The 18,510-nt window shown below is 44.9% G+C and overlaps 1 protein-coding gene across 2 annotated transcripts in view; it reads right to left on the reverse strand.

Annotated features, from left to right (window-relative positions):
* Positions 1–18,271, reverse strand: part of RICTOR (RPTOR independent companion of MTOR complex 2) — a 189,763-nt gene extending 171,492 nt beyond the window's left edge. The window contains exons 1-2 of one of the 2 annotated variants that reach the window (XM_084628581.1): positions 18,068–18,271; positions 17,909–17,956 (exon numbers count right to left, since the gene is read on the reverse strand). In XM_084628581.1, coding sequence (XP_084484707.1) covers positions 17,909–17,956; positions 18,068–18,116 — 97 coding nt within the window. In that variant the 5' untranslated portion in view covers positions 18,117–18,271. The remainder of the gene's footprint in view (positions 1–17,908; positions 17,957–18,067) is intronic. The other variant, XM_084628582.1, reaches the window with a different exon arrangement.
* Between the last annotated feature and the right edge of the window lie 239 nt (positions 18,272–18,510).

Here is an 18,510-nt window from a genome sequence, read left to right on the forward strand (position 1 = left end):
TAGTTCTTACTCCCATTAAGACTTCTAGTATATGGTTTCATAAATAAGGAAAGCAGAGAGTAGCCCGGATTACCCAGCAGAGTTGATCCATGCACCCCATTAATGTCTAAAGTACTACTGGGCAAAAAAAGTTCCCTGTTGCAATCTTGCAAACAGTTGAATATCTTGGCATCATGGACTTTTCCTGACCAAGCAACATTAATCTTGGCAAACCTGTGACTGTGATCCACCAAGAACAGAAGAATTATAACGAAGCACCCCTTTTACCTGATAAACTGAGGCTTTGGCATGGGACAATACCACGAATTTAGCACATAGGTCATTTCAATAGCCCCAGCACAACTAGGAAACCCTAATTTTAATTTCCAACAGTCATCTCCTCCATGCTTCCTTCCATGATCACATGATGCAGCAGCGCATACTGAAAATTTTTACCATATCTTCATAAATCAAACTGTGGATTTCCCAGTGATGAACTTGCCCCCAGTCACCAGTGGCAACTGCAGAGTTCCAAAGGGTAGTTGCCACTAACCTCTCCACGCTGAGGGGCGCATTCATCTGAGTATTCTGGGGTTGCTCAGCCCAGGACTCCAGGAAAGCACTTTCCTCATCCTAAAGGCCTGATGCTACTTCTAGTCATCCGAAGTCTGCAAAACTATCCAGTCCCACCACTCCACATTTGCTGGCATGGCCCAGGAGAGGTTCTCCAACAAATACATATATCACAGAAAAACATCCATGTGGTGCCATCTGTGAGTCCACAAGGAATTCTAACAACTCTCACCACCTCTGTGCTGTTGCCACTGATGCCTTGCAGCAGGTGCTCTTCTATAATAGGATTTATTTTTCAAAGCACAATAGTGGACAAGCACACAACATTCCTCTGTGCCTCCTTCAGACAGCATGCTGGAAATGGTGTGGATGCCAGTCCACCAAGTGACCTCTGGGACACAATTCTGCCAGCTTCCTGAAGATCTCACCATCTACCATAAAAGTTATCTAGAATTGTCATGAGCGAAGAAGCAGCAAATGCAATACTTACCCATACTGCAGGGCACTGCAACTGATGCAGCACAGTGCTGTATGGACACATGGATTGAAATGTAACCTGTCTTGTACTGCTGCAAATGCAAACAGTGTGACCACAGTTTAGTTACACAGATATAAGCTAGGTAAAATAGCATACTTTTCAGCATTTTTAAGTTGAGAGTGTCCCTTTAATGTTAATTCAGTCTTGCTGTCCATGTATTTTGGTTCATGTTTCCCTTTAAATGTGTAGATTAATATATTTTATACTGTTATAGGTCTACAATAAGACCATACAAGATGTATAACGTAGACAAGTTATTATGGGAAATGCTGTAATTCCCTTTGTTTTCCATTCTCCCCAAATATTAATTTTGGGGTATCTTTGCATGTAGTCAGTGCATGGAGAGACTGTATGAATGTGCATGCATATGTTTTCTCAAAAAGAAAAGGAGTACTTGTGGCACCTTAGAGACTAACCAATTTATTTGAGCATAAGCTTTCGTGAGCTACAGCTCACTTCATCGGATGCATACTGTGGAAAGTGTAGAAGATCTTTTTATACACACAAAGCATGAAAAAATACCTTCCCCCACCCCACTCTCCTGCTGGTAATAGCTTATTTAAAGTGATCACTCTCCTTACAATGTGTATGATAATCAAGTTGGGCCATTTCCAGCACAAATCCAGGTTCTCTCACCCCCCCGCCCCCCCACACACACACTAGTCTCTAAGGTGCCACAAGTACTCCTTTTCTTTTTGCGAATACAGACTAACACAGCTGTTACTCTGAAACCTGTCATATGTTTTCTGCAATTTAGAAGAGTCTGTGATGAAGAAAGCCTAGGTTGTTTTACTGATTTTTGTTTGCTTGTTTCACTTTTAACTATATGTATTGGGGTGAGAATTGACTGTGAGGAAGGCAAAGAGAAAGGGGAGAAAGGGTTTCCAGTAGTCACGTCTATGCCCATTTTCTTAAATTGTTTTACACGCAGGAAAAGTAGTAAGAGCTCCCACAGACACTTTGTTCTTATTTGTTGTCTCATGTTGCAGATAGAAGACAGCTAGTTTGCGAGGTCATGGGAATTAAGAATTAGCTGGGCAAGAGAGTTGGTAAATAGAAGCATCTTCAAATACACTTTAATTTTATTTATAACCAATAAACAAGTGTTGATCTTGGGCCCTAAGCACCACTGAGATAATTAAAAGCACATCACAGATTAGAGTTAGCAGCTTCTGCTCCGCCCAAAACCAGAACATAAGGAAGTTGTCCAGATGTGAAAATCAAAGCCAAACTACACTAATGGCTGTTGATTGTGAGTGATTCATTGTGCTCTTTTCTTCCCCATAATCTTGAGGAAAGAGATGAGCATACTTCAAAGCCAAAGTACAACAAATTCAGGCCATTACAAAACGTAAATAGGGTGAGAAGAATTATAAGATGATGGTTCCTCAAAGAAAATGTCCTCTTTTATAAGAATGGGGTTCTAGTGCCACTGTTGACTACAGCTGTGGCTAGGGTAGATAAAAATCTAGACTTTTTTTTAAAAAATAATTTAAAAACCCCAATTTTTCAATCGGACTTTTTAATTCAATTAAATTTGAAATTGACAACTTATGTTAAGGCTTACATTTTAATCTATTAAAATCATTTAAATAAAAAAATATTATGCAGTACATATTTGCTGACAAGTTTTAAATAAAGTCAAAGCACTGGTGGAAGTCACTGGCTAAAGCCTGGAACAAGAGTTTGTTGGGGTGCTAACCCACATTTTGACAGCAGTAGCCTCTTCTGCAGGTGAGCAGAGAATATTTTCTTCATTGTGATTTACTCAACTACTTCAGTTCAATTACTAGTTCATTCAGAGCCGAGAAACCAATAGGGAGTTGAAACCAATGAAACAGTAGGAAAGCTTGTTTTCCTCTTCCAATCTATGAATTAAAAGTAAATGTGCGAGGGTGAGATCTACTGGCTCAAAAACCTTAAAGGACACAGTGACCAGAAATAATCAGTTCTGTTCCCTAACTATAGATAGGTTTCAGAGTAGCAGCGAGTGGGGGTGGGGAAGAAACCTGGGGAAATAGTTTCACTTTAACTGGACAGTCTCTATGTAAAAGAATATCACTATAAAAGGTCCCCCCCTTCCCCTCCGCTCTCCTGCTGGTAATAGCTCACCTTAAGTGATCACTCTGGTTACAGTGTGTATGATAACACCCATTGTTTCATGTTCTCTATGTATATAAATCTCCCCACTGTATTTTCCACTGAATGCATCTGATGAAGTGAGCTATAGCTCACGAAAGCTTATGCTCAAATAAATTTGTTAGTCTCTAAGGTGCCACAAGTACTCCTTTTCTTTTTGTGAATACAGACTAACACGGCTGCTACTCTGAAACCTATACTTGTCAATGACTTTTTGCGGTGAAACTCAGAAGTTTCACTGCAAAAAAAAAAAAAAAAAAAAAACAAAACACACCTCCACAAGAGGCGTACAGCTCTTACTGGTGATGCTTTTGCGGCGATGTGCAAGTGAAGACACGTTCTTCCCGTTTACAGAGCTTTTAGTCTCTGCAGGTTATCCCACAGTGCCTAGGTGACCACTCTGGCCAGCAGCTCTGCTGCTCGGTAAACAGACACCCATCCCCCACCCTGTAAAGCCCTGGGAACTTTGAAACTCCCCTTCTGGTTTTCTTTGCAAGTGCTCACTTATCTGGCCAGGTGACAATGCCTGCTCCTCGAAGCAAAGGATCCTCTGCTTGGAACAATGCTGAGCTACTGGAGCTGATCAGTGTTTAGAGAGAGGAGGCAGCTGTGCAGGACCCCAGGATACTCCACAATCACCGCCCCCCTTCCCACAACACCTATCCTCAAAATGGAGAGAGCTGCACTGTGGAATAGCTGCCCTCAGTGCGCTGCTATCATAAGCGATGAAAGTGCTGCAAATGTAAACACTCTCTGATGCCTGTGGAAGTAAGTGAGTACACAAACCAGCGCTCTTCTTTCACCGATTCATCATCATTGTTGAAACTGACAGTGCAAAAACTCTGCAAGTGTAGACATAGCTTAAGAAGCAGCCAATGCAGATCACAGAGCACAGGTGTCATGTGTTGCCAAGTGAAATACATCACGTCGTAAGAGAGCTGCCACATTCTCCCAACAAACTCAGTTTCCATTCCAGGTAGATTTAGGTATAGCTCCAAGCAGAGTGCCTTGTTACAGTCTAATCTTGATGTAACTAAGGTATAGGTTACAGCAGCCTATTAATAATTCTAATGGATAAGCCTGGAGGATGGTAGGAAGTGCCTTGGTTTTAGGCTTCTTCTGCAATTTACTTTGGCATCTCTTGTAAAACATGCAAAATTTCAATGTGGTTTTACCCTGAATGTTAAAAAAGAACTCCCACAAGCTGACCACATTGCAGATCATACAATGCAGCTATTGGATTTGAAGCAAGAATTAAAATTCATGGAAGTCCTATGATTTTTGTTATACAGGAGGGTAAGACTAGATGACCACAACAATCCCTTCTGGCCTTAAAAATCTATGGGCTTGATGTGGGTGTTCCAACCATTATCTCCAATTTCAATGTAGGTGCTATTCTACATATAGATCAGCTACCTAGTTTGGAATTTAATCCCTATTGACTTTTATAGTCATCTGAATGGGGTCAGCATTTAATAGTGACCTCCCTTTCCAATCAGGGTTCCATGTAACTCACAAAATGCTATCATAAACTATTACAAAAGGATTCTTGAATTCTCAGACCCCTTCTCACATTCTAGCGGTTTCTTCTGCCTGGAGGCCACCAGGGTTCAAGAATGAGCTCTGACAGGGTGGAGTTGGCAGTGGCCAGGAAGCCCCCTGAAGTCTACAAGTCAATACAATCATTTTATGCTGAAGTACAAAACTATGGTTGAGGTCAACATCAGTTTCTCCTCTGTTTCTGGCGAAGAACAAGTAACAGGTCACCCTGAACTCTTTCAGGGGGTATGCAGACTAATTAACATAGTATGCCTCACCCTATTAGTTCCTTCAAGTTGAATGCATAGGGAATGTAACATTAGTGATGACTCAGGCCCATTAGCCCTGACTTGCACCATTCTGAGTAAGCAGTGTAGCACAAATAGCCAAAGCCTGTTTACTTTAGGTCCTGTCCACTCTCCAACTTTTAACTTTGATTTTGTAACCAGATAGACGCATGTTCACCTTAACTAGTTACAAGTAAACACGAACTTGCATCTACACTGCAGCTTTTCTACCATCCCAGCATCCATGTTGCTGTGTAAACATGTTTGTATCAAGTGTGTAACTGATAATTTTCCCCCTTAAAACACTCAAAACCTCTGGCAAGTGTTAATTTTACCAGGAAAGAGGTTAAGAGGACTAAGGTAAACTCACTGAGGAAGATTTCAGAGTAACAGCCGTGTTAGTCTGTATTCGCAAAAAGAAAAGGAGTACTTGTGGTTAGTCTCTAAGGTGCCACAAGTACTCCTTTTCTTTTTTCACTGAGGAAGGTGGCTCATTACTGCATCCAGATATAAGAGGAGAGGAGCTAGGATGAGCATTCCTGACGTAGGGAACATAGGACCAACCAAGCCCCTGGCTGGATGTAAACTTTATGTTCTTTGTTAACATAAGCCAAAATCCAAAGAGGGTTTTTTTTTATTTACACCATGTGGGGACTTTGGGAGGAGTTGGGTAAAAATCCTGATCATAAAGTGCATTACTGTGACTTATTATTTGTTGTGAAGTAGCTCTCAAGAGCCCCAGTCAGATTGGAACCATATTGCATTAGGCAGTGTAAAACCATAATAAAAGAAAATTTCTTGCATTTTGGGAATGCTGAGCAGCTCTTGGTCTCAGCAAGGGACAGTGCCCGGAGGATATGCCCAGAAAAGCTACACCAGCTTCACGTGAAGCCACGCACTCTAGAATGTCTTACCACACAGATAGCTGGGAGGAAGGAAGACCAGCCAAAGTGATGACAGACATGGTTGGGTGCCCTGCCTGCTTTATGAACACTAGTTCAAAGTTACTTACTCAAAGACAACCAGGTGCCAGTCTAGGCCTCTTGCAGAGGCAAAGCACAGTTAACTGCCATGTTTTTAACCATATGTTTGAGAGCCATTTTAGCCAAATAATTGTATGTTAAAACTTGTTCTAAACAGGTTGTTACTGATTAAACGTATAATAAATAAGGAGACCCCTTGGAAATAGAAATGGATAATGATTAAGAAAAAGAAATCAGATATTTCAGGTTATTTCAACAGATTTTTAAAAAAATATTTAGCTCTCTCAATGATAAAAAGTGTTTTTTTAAAAAAAAGATCACAACAAATATTTTAAATAATTTAAATATCTCTTGTAGCAAATATAGATGCATCCTTCAAAATAAAAGAGTGAACCAAAAATATATTTTTAAAAAAAACTTATTTCTGATTGAAAATATCATTATGTATATACTAATGCATTGTTTAGTGGGTCATGAGATTAGGAGTTCGGAGTGCTATAACCAGCTGTGCTAACATCTTTCTGGGACGTCCTTGTTGATTTAGCCTCTCTATGCCTTAGTTTTCCTTTTAGTAGGCTGGGGGAAAATACATGCTAGACTTAGTGTGTACAAAAGCAGTAGTTTTCCCAGATGAAGACACATGGTTGGTGATACTAAGGGCTAGTCTACACGAGAATCAATGCAGCTGCACAACTGCATCAGTGGAGCTGCGCCGCTGGTAGTGTAGACGCGCTATGCCGATGGGAGAGAGCTCTCCCATCTGCATAACAAATCCATCTCTGTGAGCCGCGGTAGCTATGTCATTGGGAGAAGCTCTCCGGCTGACATAACGCTGTATGCACCAGGTCTTAGGTTGGTGTAACTTACACCACAAAAAAGGTGGCTTTTTCACACCCCTGAGTGACGTAAATTATGTTGACATAAGTGCTAGTGTGTACAAGCCTTAAGGTAGTGAGCCAGCTGATGTATCTTCTGTCTTATCGCTATTAAGTTTGGGGGACAAAAAGGATCACACTTCTGTGCTTGGAACTTGCCATCATGTTTGGTAGGACTCTGGGCTAGTTTACTGACTTTGAAATCAAAGCTTAGTTGGTGACTGTCTAATTGTGGGTAAGGTGCCCAGCAATTAGAGCTGCTCTAAACTTAAAAATTAGATCTACCTAGCTACCTTGCTCAGAGCTGTGAAAAATTTCACATCATGAGCTCTATAGTTAGGTCGACCTAGCCATTGTACAGATCGACCTAACTACAGAGCTCATGATGGGTGAGTTCAACAGATGAATTCTTCAGTTAATTTAGCTACCACCTCTCAGAGAGGTGGATTAACTACATTGACAGAAAAACTCCTTCCATTGGTTATAAGTATATATGCTATGGTGCTGGAGCTGCAGTAGCAGTACACATGGCCTTTCAGATGAATTAGCACCTGATTTATAGCATGGCTCTGAAGTGAAAATAGTGCAGATTTTCTGAACAGGTCAGTAATTGAAGGCGGCTGAGTTAGAGGGGGCAAGTCACCCATTCCAGCTGAGGGTGGGACCCAGGCTTTAAAAAAAATAAAAATAAAAAAAGCAGCATTCAGGCTCCCAGGATATAGCTACACTGCATTTTAAAACCCACAGCAGCAAGCCTCATAGCCCTGGTCTACAGACTTAGGATAACACTATGACACTAAAAACAGCTGTGCAGATGCTGTGGCTCAAGCTGGAACTTGGGCTCTGATGCCTGGGGATGGGGGAGGGCTTCAGAGCCTGAGCTGCACTATTTACACAGCTGTTAAACCATAAGGTGATCCTGAGTCTGCAGACCCAGGCTCAGCCCTGGTCTACACTACAAACTTTGGTACAACTATGTCTCTCGGGAGTGTGGAAAGTCCACACCCCTGAGCAACACAGATAACCAACCTAACCCCCAGCATAGACAGGAGGCTTCTCTCGTTGACATAGCTACTGCCTCTCGGGGAGGTGGAGTACCTATGTTATCAGGAGAAGTTCTCCCATCGGTGCTGCTGCTGAGCTGTAAGTGTAGACAAGCCCTTAGACTCGCTGCTCCAGATTATAAAATTGTATAGATGTATCCTTAGTGGCTGGTAAGATGAAAGCAGCTGGGAGACAAAAGCTATGTTTACACAAGGATGAAAAACCCACGGCATGGCTGTGGCTGGCCCAGGTCAGCTTAAAAAAAAAAAAAAAAATCAGTGTAGATGTGCAGGCTCAGACTGGAGCAGGAGCTCCAGGAACGCTCTACTCTTGCAAGATCCCAGAGCTCAGGCTCCAGTCTGAGCCCAGACATCTACATAGCAATTTTTCGGCCCCCAAGCCCAAGCCCTGCAAGCCCAAGTCAGCTGACCCAGACCACCAGTGACCATGCCTCAGGTCTTTTTATCTGTAACTCCTAAAGGAGTTAGCCAGCTGAGTAAGGCAAGGATTTCTCTCCTCCCCCTTAACTTGCAGGTACTCTACAAGGAAGAACTCACACTGGGAGGAAAATTGTGTATCATCAGCACCACTGCTAACTCTTCCTCAGCCTGCACATGTGGGGGTCCTAGCCAAACAAGGCAGCCTGACCCTGGAGGCTTCTACCCAGGTCCTAGTCTTGACTTGCAGGGAATGCAGCTGCATGTCCCTGCCAAGAAAAATCAGGCAAGGGGAACCACCCAGCATGAGAGATGTCTGTTGGTAGAGTTACTCAGGAAGCAGGTATGAGGGCTAGAGGAGGAAGTGGGTCATCTATGTCACATCTGGGAGCTACATCAGTGGAATGAATACAGAAATGCCTAGGTTGGTGGATGCTAGCCAATTAAAGAAGACTATAGCAGCATCAGAGAAGGAAGGAGAACTAGCTGCTCTACTGGGGGGGTTGACTGGCAGCTGGTCATCTCGGACAGTAGATAGTGTTCCATCCCTCACCCAACACCCCATCCAAGTCAAGAACTAGTATGCTGTACCGGCAACAGGAGGAGAGGATCAGACCCTAATGGGTGAGGAAGAGGAGCCACCTGCCCCTAAGGCTGGGAGACTCACAGCAACCACACCTAAGAGCAGATATAGGGTAATGCTGACCAGGGACTCGCTTCTGAGGAGGACAGAGACATCCATCTGCAAATCTGATGGCCCAGGGTCCTGCCTGCATAGAATCTGCATTTAAGACATCACAGGAAGGTTGCAGAGGCTCAGCTGTACCACTGACCGCTACCCCACACTGCTCATCCATGTGGGCATTAATGATACCGACAGGTATAATTCTGAGCAGATCTGCAGTGACTCCAAGGCTCTGGAAGCGAAGATGAAGGAGTCAGGGGTGCAGGTGGTATTCTCAGCCATCCTCCTGGACGAAGGTAAGGGCCCCTGCCGGGACACATACATCCTAGAGATGAATGCCTGGTTACGCAGATGGTGTTGATGGGAGGGCTCTGGCTTCCTTGACCATAGGATGTTGTTCCAGGGAAGAGGACTGCTGGGAAAAGATGGAGTCCACCTGACAAAGTGGAAGAGCATCTTTGGTCACCAACTTGCCAATCTAGCAAGGAGGGCTTTAAACTATGGGCTTGTCTACACAAACTGCTGCAGCAGCACAGCTGCACCACAGCAGTGCTTCAGTGAAGGCACTAGCTACAATGATGGGAGAGGTTCTCTCATTGGCATAGGTAATCCTTCTCCATGAAAAGCTACTCTATGGGTTAAGACGGTTTAACTGCTTCACTCAGCGTGTGAAATTTTCACACCTCTGAGTGACATAGTTCTACTGACCTGATTTCCTAGTGTAGGCCAGGCCTAAGTAAAAAGGAGGTAGGGTCAAAAGCCCACAGGCAGGTATATATTTTTTTAAATAAGGTAACCTTTACAGAAGGCTAGATGTTGGGGGTTGGAGGGAATGGAAAATTACAATACACAGTTACAGGAATAAGAGTGAAAATGGTGGGGAAAGTCTGCTCAATTTCTTTGATGTCTATATACAAATGCAAGCAGTATGGAAGAACTGGAAGTATTAGTACATACGCTAAATTATGAATTATGACACCATTGAGACTTGGTGGGTTAAATCTCATGTCTGGAATTATTGGTATAGAGGGATATACCTTGTTCACAAAGGTAAGGCAAGGGGAAAAAGGGAGATGGTGTTGCATGGTACATCACACAGGTGCCAACTTCCCAATGTGCCGGGGGGTATTTAACCCCCGTCTCTGCCCCAGGTCCCGCCCCCTCCCCCACTGCACCCCTTCCTCCAAGGCCTGCCCCGCCTCTTCCCGCCCCATTCCATCCCTCCCCCAGCACGCCACACCCTAGCTTTTCCCCCTCCCTCCCAAAGCCTCCTGCATGCCATGAAACAGCTGATTGTGTGTGGCAGGAGGGAGGCGCAGATTAGTGGGGCCTGCTGGTGGGCGGCAAACACTGGGGAGGTAGGGTGGGAGCTGATGGGGGCTGCCAGTGGGTGCTGAGCACCCACCATTTTTCCCCCATGGGTGCTCCAACCCCAGAGCATCCACGGAGTCAGCACTTTTCGTACATCATACTCATGTTCTCAAGAAAATTACAGGTTAAAGAATATTTAAATAAGGTAGATGTATCCAAGTCAGCAGGGCCTGATTAAATTCATCCTAGGGTACTTAAACTAACCGCAGCAATATCGGAATCATTACAGATTATATTCCCGAAGATAGGTGAGGTCCCAGATGACTAGAGAAGGGCAAACATAGTACCTATTTTTAGAAAGGTGACAAAGATGACCTGGGAAACTACAGACTAACTTTGATAACTTGTTCCAGGGTCTGTCAGGGTATCAAACAATCCGTTTGTAAGCACCTAGAGGACAACATGATTGTAAGGAATAGCCAGCATGGATTTGTCAAGAACAAATCATGCCAAACCAACCCAATTTCCTTCTTTGACAAGGTTACTGACCTAGTGGACAGGGGAGTAGGAGTTTCTAGACAGGATATCTTGATTTTAGTAGTGCTCTGACACAGTCCTACATGACAGTCTCGTTAGCAAACTAGAGAAATGTTGTCTAGATGAAATTTCTATAAAGCAGTTGCATAACTGGTTGAACGACCATACTCAAGGATTAGTTATCAATGGTTCACTGTACAAATGGGAGGACATATCTAGTGGGGTCCCGGAGAGATCACTTTAGGTCTGGAACTATATATTTTTTTCCATTAATGACTAGGACAATGGAGGGCAAAGTATGCTTACAAAAATCAGCAGATGTCCCCAAATTGAGAGGGACTGCAAAAACTTTGAAGGCCCAGGATCAGAATTCAAAATGACCTTGATAAAGTGAAGAACTGGTCTGAAATCAAAAGATGAAATTCAATAAGATAAGTGCAAAGTACTGCACTTAAAAAGGAAAAAATGCACTACTACAAAATCGGAAATAACTGGCTAGACAGTATACTGCTGAAAAAGATCTAGAGGTTATAGTGTATCACAAATTGATTGTAAGCCAACACTGTGATGCAGTTGCAAAAAAGGCTGTCATCATTCTGCAGTGCATTAACAGGAGTTGCACATCTAAGACACTGAGGTAATTTTCCCCACTCTATTTGGCACTGGGGTAAGGCCTCAGCTGGAGTACTGTACCCAGTGTTCACTTTAGCAAAGATATGGACAAACTGGAGAGAGTCCGGAGGAGAACAACAAATATGATAAAAGGTTTAGAAACCCAATCTATGAGGACAGGTTTAAAAAAAAAAAAATCAAGCATTTGTAGTTTTAAGAAAAGGAGACCGAGGGGACACCTGGTCAGAGTCTTCAAACATGTTAAGGGCTGTTATAAAGAGGGCAGTGATCAACTGTTCTCCATGTCCTCTGAAGGTAGGACAAGAATTGATCAGCTTAGTTTAGAGGAAGGAAGATTCAGGGTAGATATTAGGAAAAACTTTCTAGCTATAAGGATATTTAATCACTGGGAATAAGCTTCCAAGGGAGGTTGTGGAATTCCCATCATTGAAAGTTTAAGAACAGGTTAGGCAAACACCTGTCAGGACGGTCTAGATACACTTGGTTCTGCCTCATGGGCTGGACTAGATAACCTTTCAAGGTTCCTTCCAGCCCTACATTTCTATGACTCTATGAAGGACCTACAGAAGAGTCAAATACGGTTGAATTTTTAGTGCAAGAAAACATCTTTGACAAGGAACACAATGGTTTTCACAGTGGTCCCACACGAAGCTGCAATCATAGAACTGAAACACCTACAGAAGTAAAAATTGTCAAAGCACAAGGCATTTTCCCCCATTCTATTAATATCAGACATTCAGTTGCACACACAGCCAGAATGCCTCACTGTTCCAATGGCCCAGAATGGGAAGTGGTGGCCTCAGCTCATTGCCAAATAGGATTGCTACCTGACTTGGATCATGTCTCTGAGTCTTACTAGTCAATACGAATGAATCAGTTAAAATGCTATTACTAAGTTCCCCTGGATATGCTATATTAACTTTTTGCCAGGTTGTTTCACAACATCCTCAGCCAATGGCAACTTTATATTGTTTTTTTTGTAATGCATTTCAAACAAAATTTATACAAGGATTAACAGAGGTGATAAGATCTAATGTACAGTTCTACTGAAATCAATTAGATTTTGTATGCTCTCTCTATTAAGTACATGTACAACATGTGAAACCTGAATGTACAAAGTCAAAAGGAGTTACTCTCCATATGAAGCAAACATGCAAGTGTTTTACTTTATGCACAAGTAGCCCCACTGACTTCAGCAGTACCAATCATTAATGTGTTTGCAGCACTGGGAACTTAGTGGTTCATTTTGTTTATAGAACTCACCCACTTCAGTTTTAAAGACCACCACATTAGCAACAATCTACATTATATTTGTGGTAACCAGTGTTAAAACAATATACCACAAAACCTCTCTTTTTAATTTTTTATTTTTATTAGACAGGTGCAAAAAAGTATCAGAAACTTTGTTTTTCCAGAACTAAAAAAAATAATTGATCTTGGTGACATTTTATTTTGTAAATAAATTATGTATGGCCTGAGACATGGTATGTCAAGTTCCAGCCTATAGGTAAGTAGAATTGCTTATTAATAACTTCTCAAAACAGGGCTCATACCAAAAAGTACCCCTTTTTTTTTTAATTACTCTGTAAACCTGGAGCTACTGTTTCTCTAATACAATTACACATGAAATGGAAAACCTTATAGCTGTTGCTATAATTCCTGAAATATTTTTCTAACCAGTATCCTATTTCCTTATAGTGCGCAGACTATTTTGACACTCAGCTTCCATCACTTCCCCATCACCCTACCTCCTTGTGAACACGCATCTAGTCACAGCATTAACATTAAGATCTTCTGAAGCAAAACACTTATATTACAGGCATCAGCTCAGCACAACCAGGTTTATATACAAAATGCAACCCTCATTCTCTTCCACAAATCAAGAACTTTAGATAAGAACATTTTTGCCTTTAAACTTCGGGGGAAATATCAATGCTGCCAGCAGGGCAATTTGTTTTCCAACAGAGTCAGAGAAAAACCCCCAAAAATAGTTAAACGTATACGTTCGTCCTCAACAATCATGTTAGCTAGGCAGTGGTTTTGTATTTGCCTAACACATGGCTGATTAATGTTACTCCTGAGGGAATTCTGAGCCACTACATGTGCGCAGAATTTATGTCCCCCGCAGATTTCTTTGCTTCCCTGCACAAAAATGACTTCCCTGTGCTTCCTTGCCAGAAACCTGCAAGAGCAGTCAGACACCACTCCCTAGCTGCCCAGGAACATCGTTTCAGGCACCCGGAGCAGCCAGCAGAGAGCTAAATAACAGCAGGGCTGGGGATGCCCCACGCAGTGGCTCCTACCCTGAGCCAGGACCAGCTGCGAGTCCCAGCTCCTACCCTGAGCCAGGACCAGCTGCTAGTTCCAGCTGCGCTGGAGGCAGGAGAGGATGAGACTTCCTCTTCCCCTGCAAGACTTATCCCACCCCCAGAAACATCCCCCAGCTGCAGGAAGCTCAGCATCTTCCCCTGTTTCCCGCCCCCATCACTCCTCAGCTACGGGTGGGGGGGAGGGGTCGCTGTACAGGGAGCTGCTCCCTCATCCGCCCAACCCCCCTATATCCAGACCTCCCATTCCCAGACACCCTCACCAAGCCTCCCCCCGTACAACCAGAACCTCCCTAGCTCTCCTACCCAAACCTTACCCCACTGATCCTCAACCCCTCCATCTAGAGCCACCTGCGCCCAGAAACCCTGCCTCTGGATCCCAACCCCTGAACCCAGACCACCCTGCATTCAAACCCTCACCATGATGAGTCCTACGCCCCTGCACCCCCCTGAGCCCCCACACCACTGACCCCCAATTAGCTTCACCCAGACCCACACTCCCCCAGCACCCAGACCCCTCCACTGAGCCCCAACCACTTCACCTGGAAGGCCCTGCAGAGTCCCATTGCCCCTGCATCTGGAACCCCGACCCACAACAATCCTCTGTGCATCCAGATCCCCTGCACACCTAGACCCCCCACTGAGCTGCCTGTACACAGATTGTCCCACAGAATCCTCTCACGCCACATCAGGATCCCCCACACTGAGCCCCTCCATACTTGCAATCTGCCTGTTTGAGCCTGCATGCCCCACATGTGGTGCACCTGGCACAGAGGGGCAGGGCCCCAGCATGTTTCTGGGATATGTCCAGGCCTTGTTCTGTTTCAGGGTCGGGTGCAGCCTCACCCGAGACCAGGGCACGGGGTGAGGAGGCTGCAGGGTGATCTCCCATCTTCATGCAGCCAGTGACCTGTGCTACCCAATACCATGCTGGAGCCTCTGTATTTGTTAATTGAAACTTGAAGAAACTTGCAGAATTTAAAAATATCATGCGCAGAATTTTTAATGTTTTGGAACAACATTTTTATTTTTTTTGGCACAGAATGCCTTCAGGAGTATTAATGTGTAGCAAGTGTCTTTATAGTATCGTAATATTTTGCCACAGAAAAGGACGTATGTTTAACGAGAGCCAGTCAGCAAACTTTGAAACAAACTAACACATACAATAATTACGAGATGAAGTGCTTTCTTAAGCTATAACATGGTGACAGGAAGTCCAGAATAAAGAGGTCTTAAGTAGGGCTGTCAAACGATAAAAAAAAATTGCAATTAATCACAAGATTAAAAATATTGTCATGATTAATCACAATTTTAATTGCACCATTTAATAATAATAGAACACCATTTATTTAAATATTTTGGTTGGGGAGGGGGAGTGTGTGTGTGTATGTATATTTTTGGGGGGCACTGTCTCTTTAAGCAGAGTATTCAGGAGCCTGAACACTTTTTCAATCAGCAGCAGTTGCTATCTGCAGCACTCACTCCTGAGCCAGCAGCAGACAGGTTCCCCCTGCTCCCCGACCCCAGCTCAGCGCAGCACACAGAAAGCAGGCTCCGGGTCTGGAGCAGCTTGCCCAGGGATGGCTCTATGGGGCGGGGGGGGGGGGGGGAGGAGGTAGGAGCAGCAGTGGAGCAAGGCAGCAGGAGGAGGGGCACTCATGCCCCGGAGGCACACAGCAGCACCCCTTGAGCACCGCACCCTGGTGGGTGATTAATGCTGGTTAAAAGAACATGTTAATGTGTTCTGAGTTATTCACATGCAAAACTGCAGTTGACAGCCCCAATTATTATTTTTTATTACAAATATTTGCATTTTAAAAAAGAAAAAAAAGATCATGCTTCTACTTGAAGATTGCACCAAAGGGCATAAAAACGTTTAGCATAACTGGCATATAATTACCTTGCAACGCCAGCTACAACAGTGCCAAGAGAACACCTGTTCTCACTTTCAGGTGATGATGTAAATAAAAAGCTGGCAACATTATCTCCCATAAATGTACATGAACTTGTCTGTCTTAGCAATTGGCTGAACAAGTAGCAGGACTGAGTGGACTTGTAGGCTCCAAATTTTTATATTGTTTTGTTTTTGAGTAGTTATGTAAAAAAAAACTATTTGTAAATTGCATTTTCATGATAAAGAGATTGAACTACAATACTTCTGAGATAAACTGAAAAATACTATCTCTTATTTTTACATTGCAAATATTTGTAATAAAAATATTAAATAAGCACAGGTTTCAGAGTAACAGCCATGTTAGTCTGTATTCGCAAAAAGAAAAGGAGTACTTGTGGCACCTTAGAGACTAACCAATTTATTTGAGCATGAGCTTTCGTAAGCTACAGCTCACTTCATCAGATGCATACCATGGAAGCTGCAGAAGACATTATATACACACAGAGACCATGAAACAATACCTCCTCCCACCCCACTGTCCTGCTGGTAATAGCTTATCTAAAGTGATCATCAAGTTGGGCCATTTCCAGCACAAATCCAGGTTTTCTCACCCTCCGCCCCCCCTCCCCCCAAACTCACTCTCCTGCTGGTAATAGCCCATCCAAAGTGACCACTCTCTTCACAATGTGTATGATAATCAAGGTGGGCCATTTCCTGCACAAATCCAGGTTCTCTCACTCCCTCACCCCCATACCTGGATTTGTGCTGGAAATGGCCCAACTTGATCACTTTAGATAAGCTATTACCAGCAGAACAGTGGGGTGGGAGGAGGTATTGTTTCATGGTCTCTGTGTGTATATAATGTCTGCTGCAGTTTCCACGGCATGCATCCTTTGAAGTGAGCTGTAGCTCACGAAAGCTCATGCTCAAATAAATTGGTTAGTCTCTAAGGTGCCACAAGTACTCCTTTTCTAAATAAGCACAGTTCACTTTGTGTTCTGTGTTGTAACTGATATCATCATATTTGAAAATGTAAAAAAATCCCAAAATATTTATAATAAATTTAAATTGGTATTCTATTATTGTTTAACGGTGCGATTAAAACTGTGATTAATGATGATTAATTCTTTTAATCTAGTTTGTTTGTTTTTCATTCATCACTTGAGTGAACTCTAATTGACAGCCCTAGTCTTAAGCACCACAACTGATCCTACAAACCAGGTACATATGGGAAGAGATGGCTATACGATCTATCACAGCCAAAAATTCATTCATCAGAAAATGCTGAAGCAATTCCAAGCACGATCTGATACACAACACTGCCAAAATGAGGTGGAGCTGCACGTTGATTTAGGGTGAGATTTGGGCTGGAGGGAGTAACAGGGGAGCCTCTGGAAAGGCAACTGGAGTTTAGAGTACTGGCTAAATTAATAGAACTGTCCAAACCCCAAAAGGTGTAAACAGCCCCATCTGCAGCCAGCAAATAATGACCCTGAAGAAGAGTCTCTCAAAAACAACTCCAGAGGACGTAAACGTACATTAGATGTAAACGTACGTCTACCAATAACCCATCGCCCCCACCCCGCACACGCACGCACACACACGGAGGTGGGGGAGGAGAGCTCTACATAGCTAGCAATACCCCCTCCCCAGATCTCACCCCTTCACTGCAACAGCTGTCCAGACTAAGACCGAAAATAGCATCCCTACGCTCCTGCAGTTTGGTGACACACCGACGCACAAACTGATCCCCTGACTAGAAGTCTAGCCCCCCACGACAGCCCATAATCGCCAGCGGCACCACCCAGGGCAGCGGACGAGCCGCAGCCCCGCTCTCACCTGGGACGCACTCACTCTGCAAGGCCCCTCCTTTCCACAGAGCAGCCACCGCCCACGGCTTTGGCGGACCCCCGGGACGCACCCAAGCCCCTCGCCCAGGGGAGGGACTGGACATGCCTCCCCCGGCCCAGGCCCCTCTCCCCTGGCCGCGCCTTAGAGGCGGGGTTTCACCCACCTCCCATGGGGCAAGGGTGGGGCTGGACTCCTAGGACACCAGCGATGCCCCAGCCCGGCCTCCTCAGGGCCCAGCCCCCCCCCGGCACGGGGCGCCCCCCCGGCCTCGCTTACCTCGGCTGAGATCAAGCGGGACGTTCTCCTCGCCGCTATCATTCCGACCTGTGTGGGGGGGAGAAGCGAAGAGCCCGTTAACCTGGGCGGGGAGGGAGTGATGGGGCCGGGGGAGCAGCAGCAGCGGCGCCTCCCGCCGGGCCTAGCCGGGCTCCTTACCTCGGATGCGGAGGTGCCTCAGCGAGCGGGCGCGGAGGTTCACCGCCATGTTTACGGCCCCGCAGTCACAACACCGGAAACCTCGCCCTCTCTCGCGAGGAGACCGAGCCGCCGACGCCGACGACTCCCGCGGCCCCCACCGGCCTGTCGCGAGGGGGCGCGGGAACGCGCGGCGGCGAGCGCGAGGAGCTGGGCGCTCGGCGGGGCCTGGCGCCAAGGAATGACCCCGGCGTGCCAGAGGGGAGCTGGCGGAGCTCAGCGAGGTCCCGGCCTGGGCTCCCCCGCCTTGAGAGAGGAGGCCGTCAGGACACCCACCCACCCATCGCCCCGCCCCGCCCCGGCTCGGGGGCTTTCCCTCGGCACCCTGCAGGGGGCGTTTCCCTCCATTCGCTGCCCCCTTTCCTCACCAGGGCAGGGGGTGTCTCTTCACCACCTGCACATTA

Source organism: Lepidochelys olivacea (genome assembly GCF_965140295.1).
Source record: "Lepidochelys olivacea isolate rLepOli2 genome assembly, chromosome: 5".
Lineage (NCBI taxonomy): Eukaryota > Metazoa > Chordata > Testudines > Cheloniidae > Lepidochelys > Lepidochelys olivacea.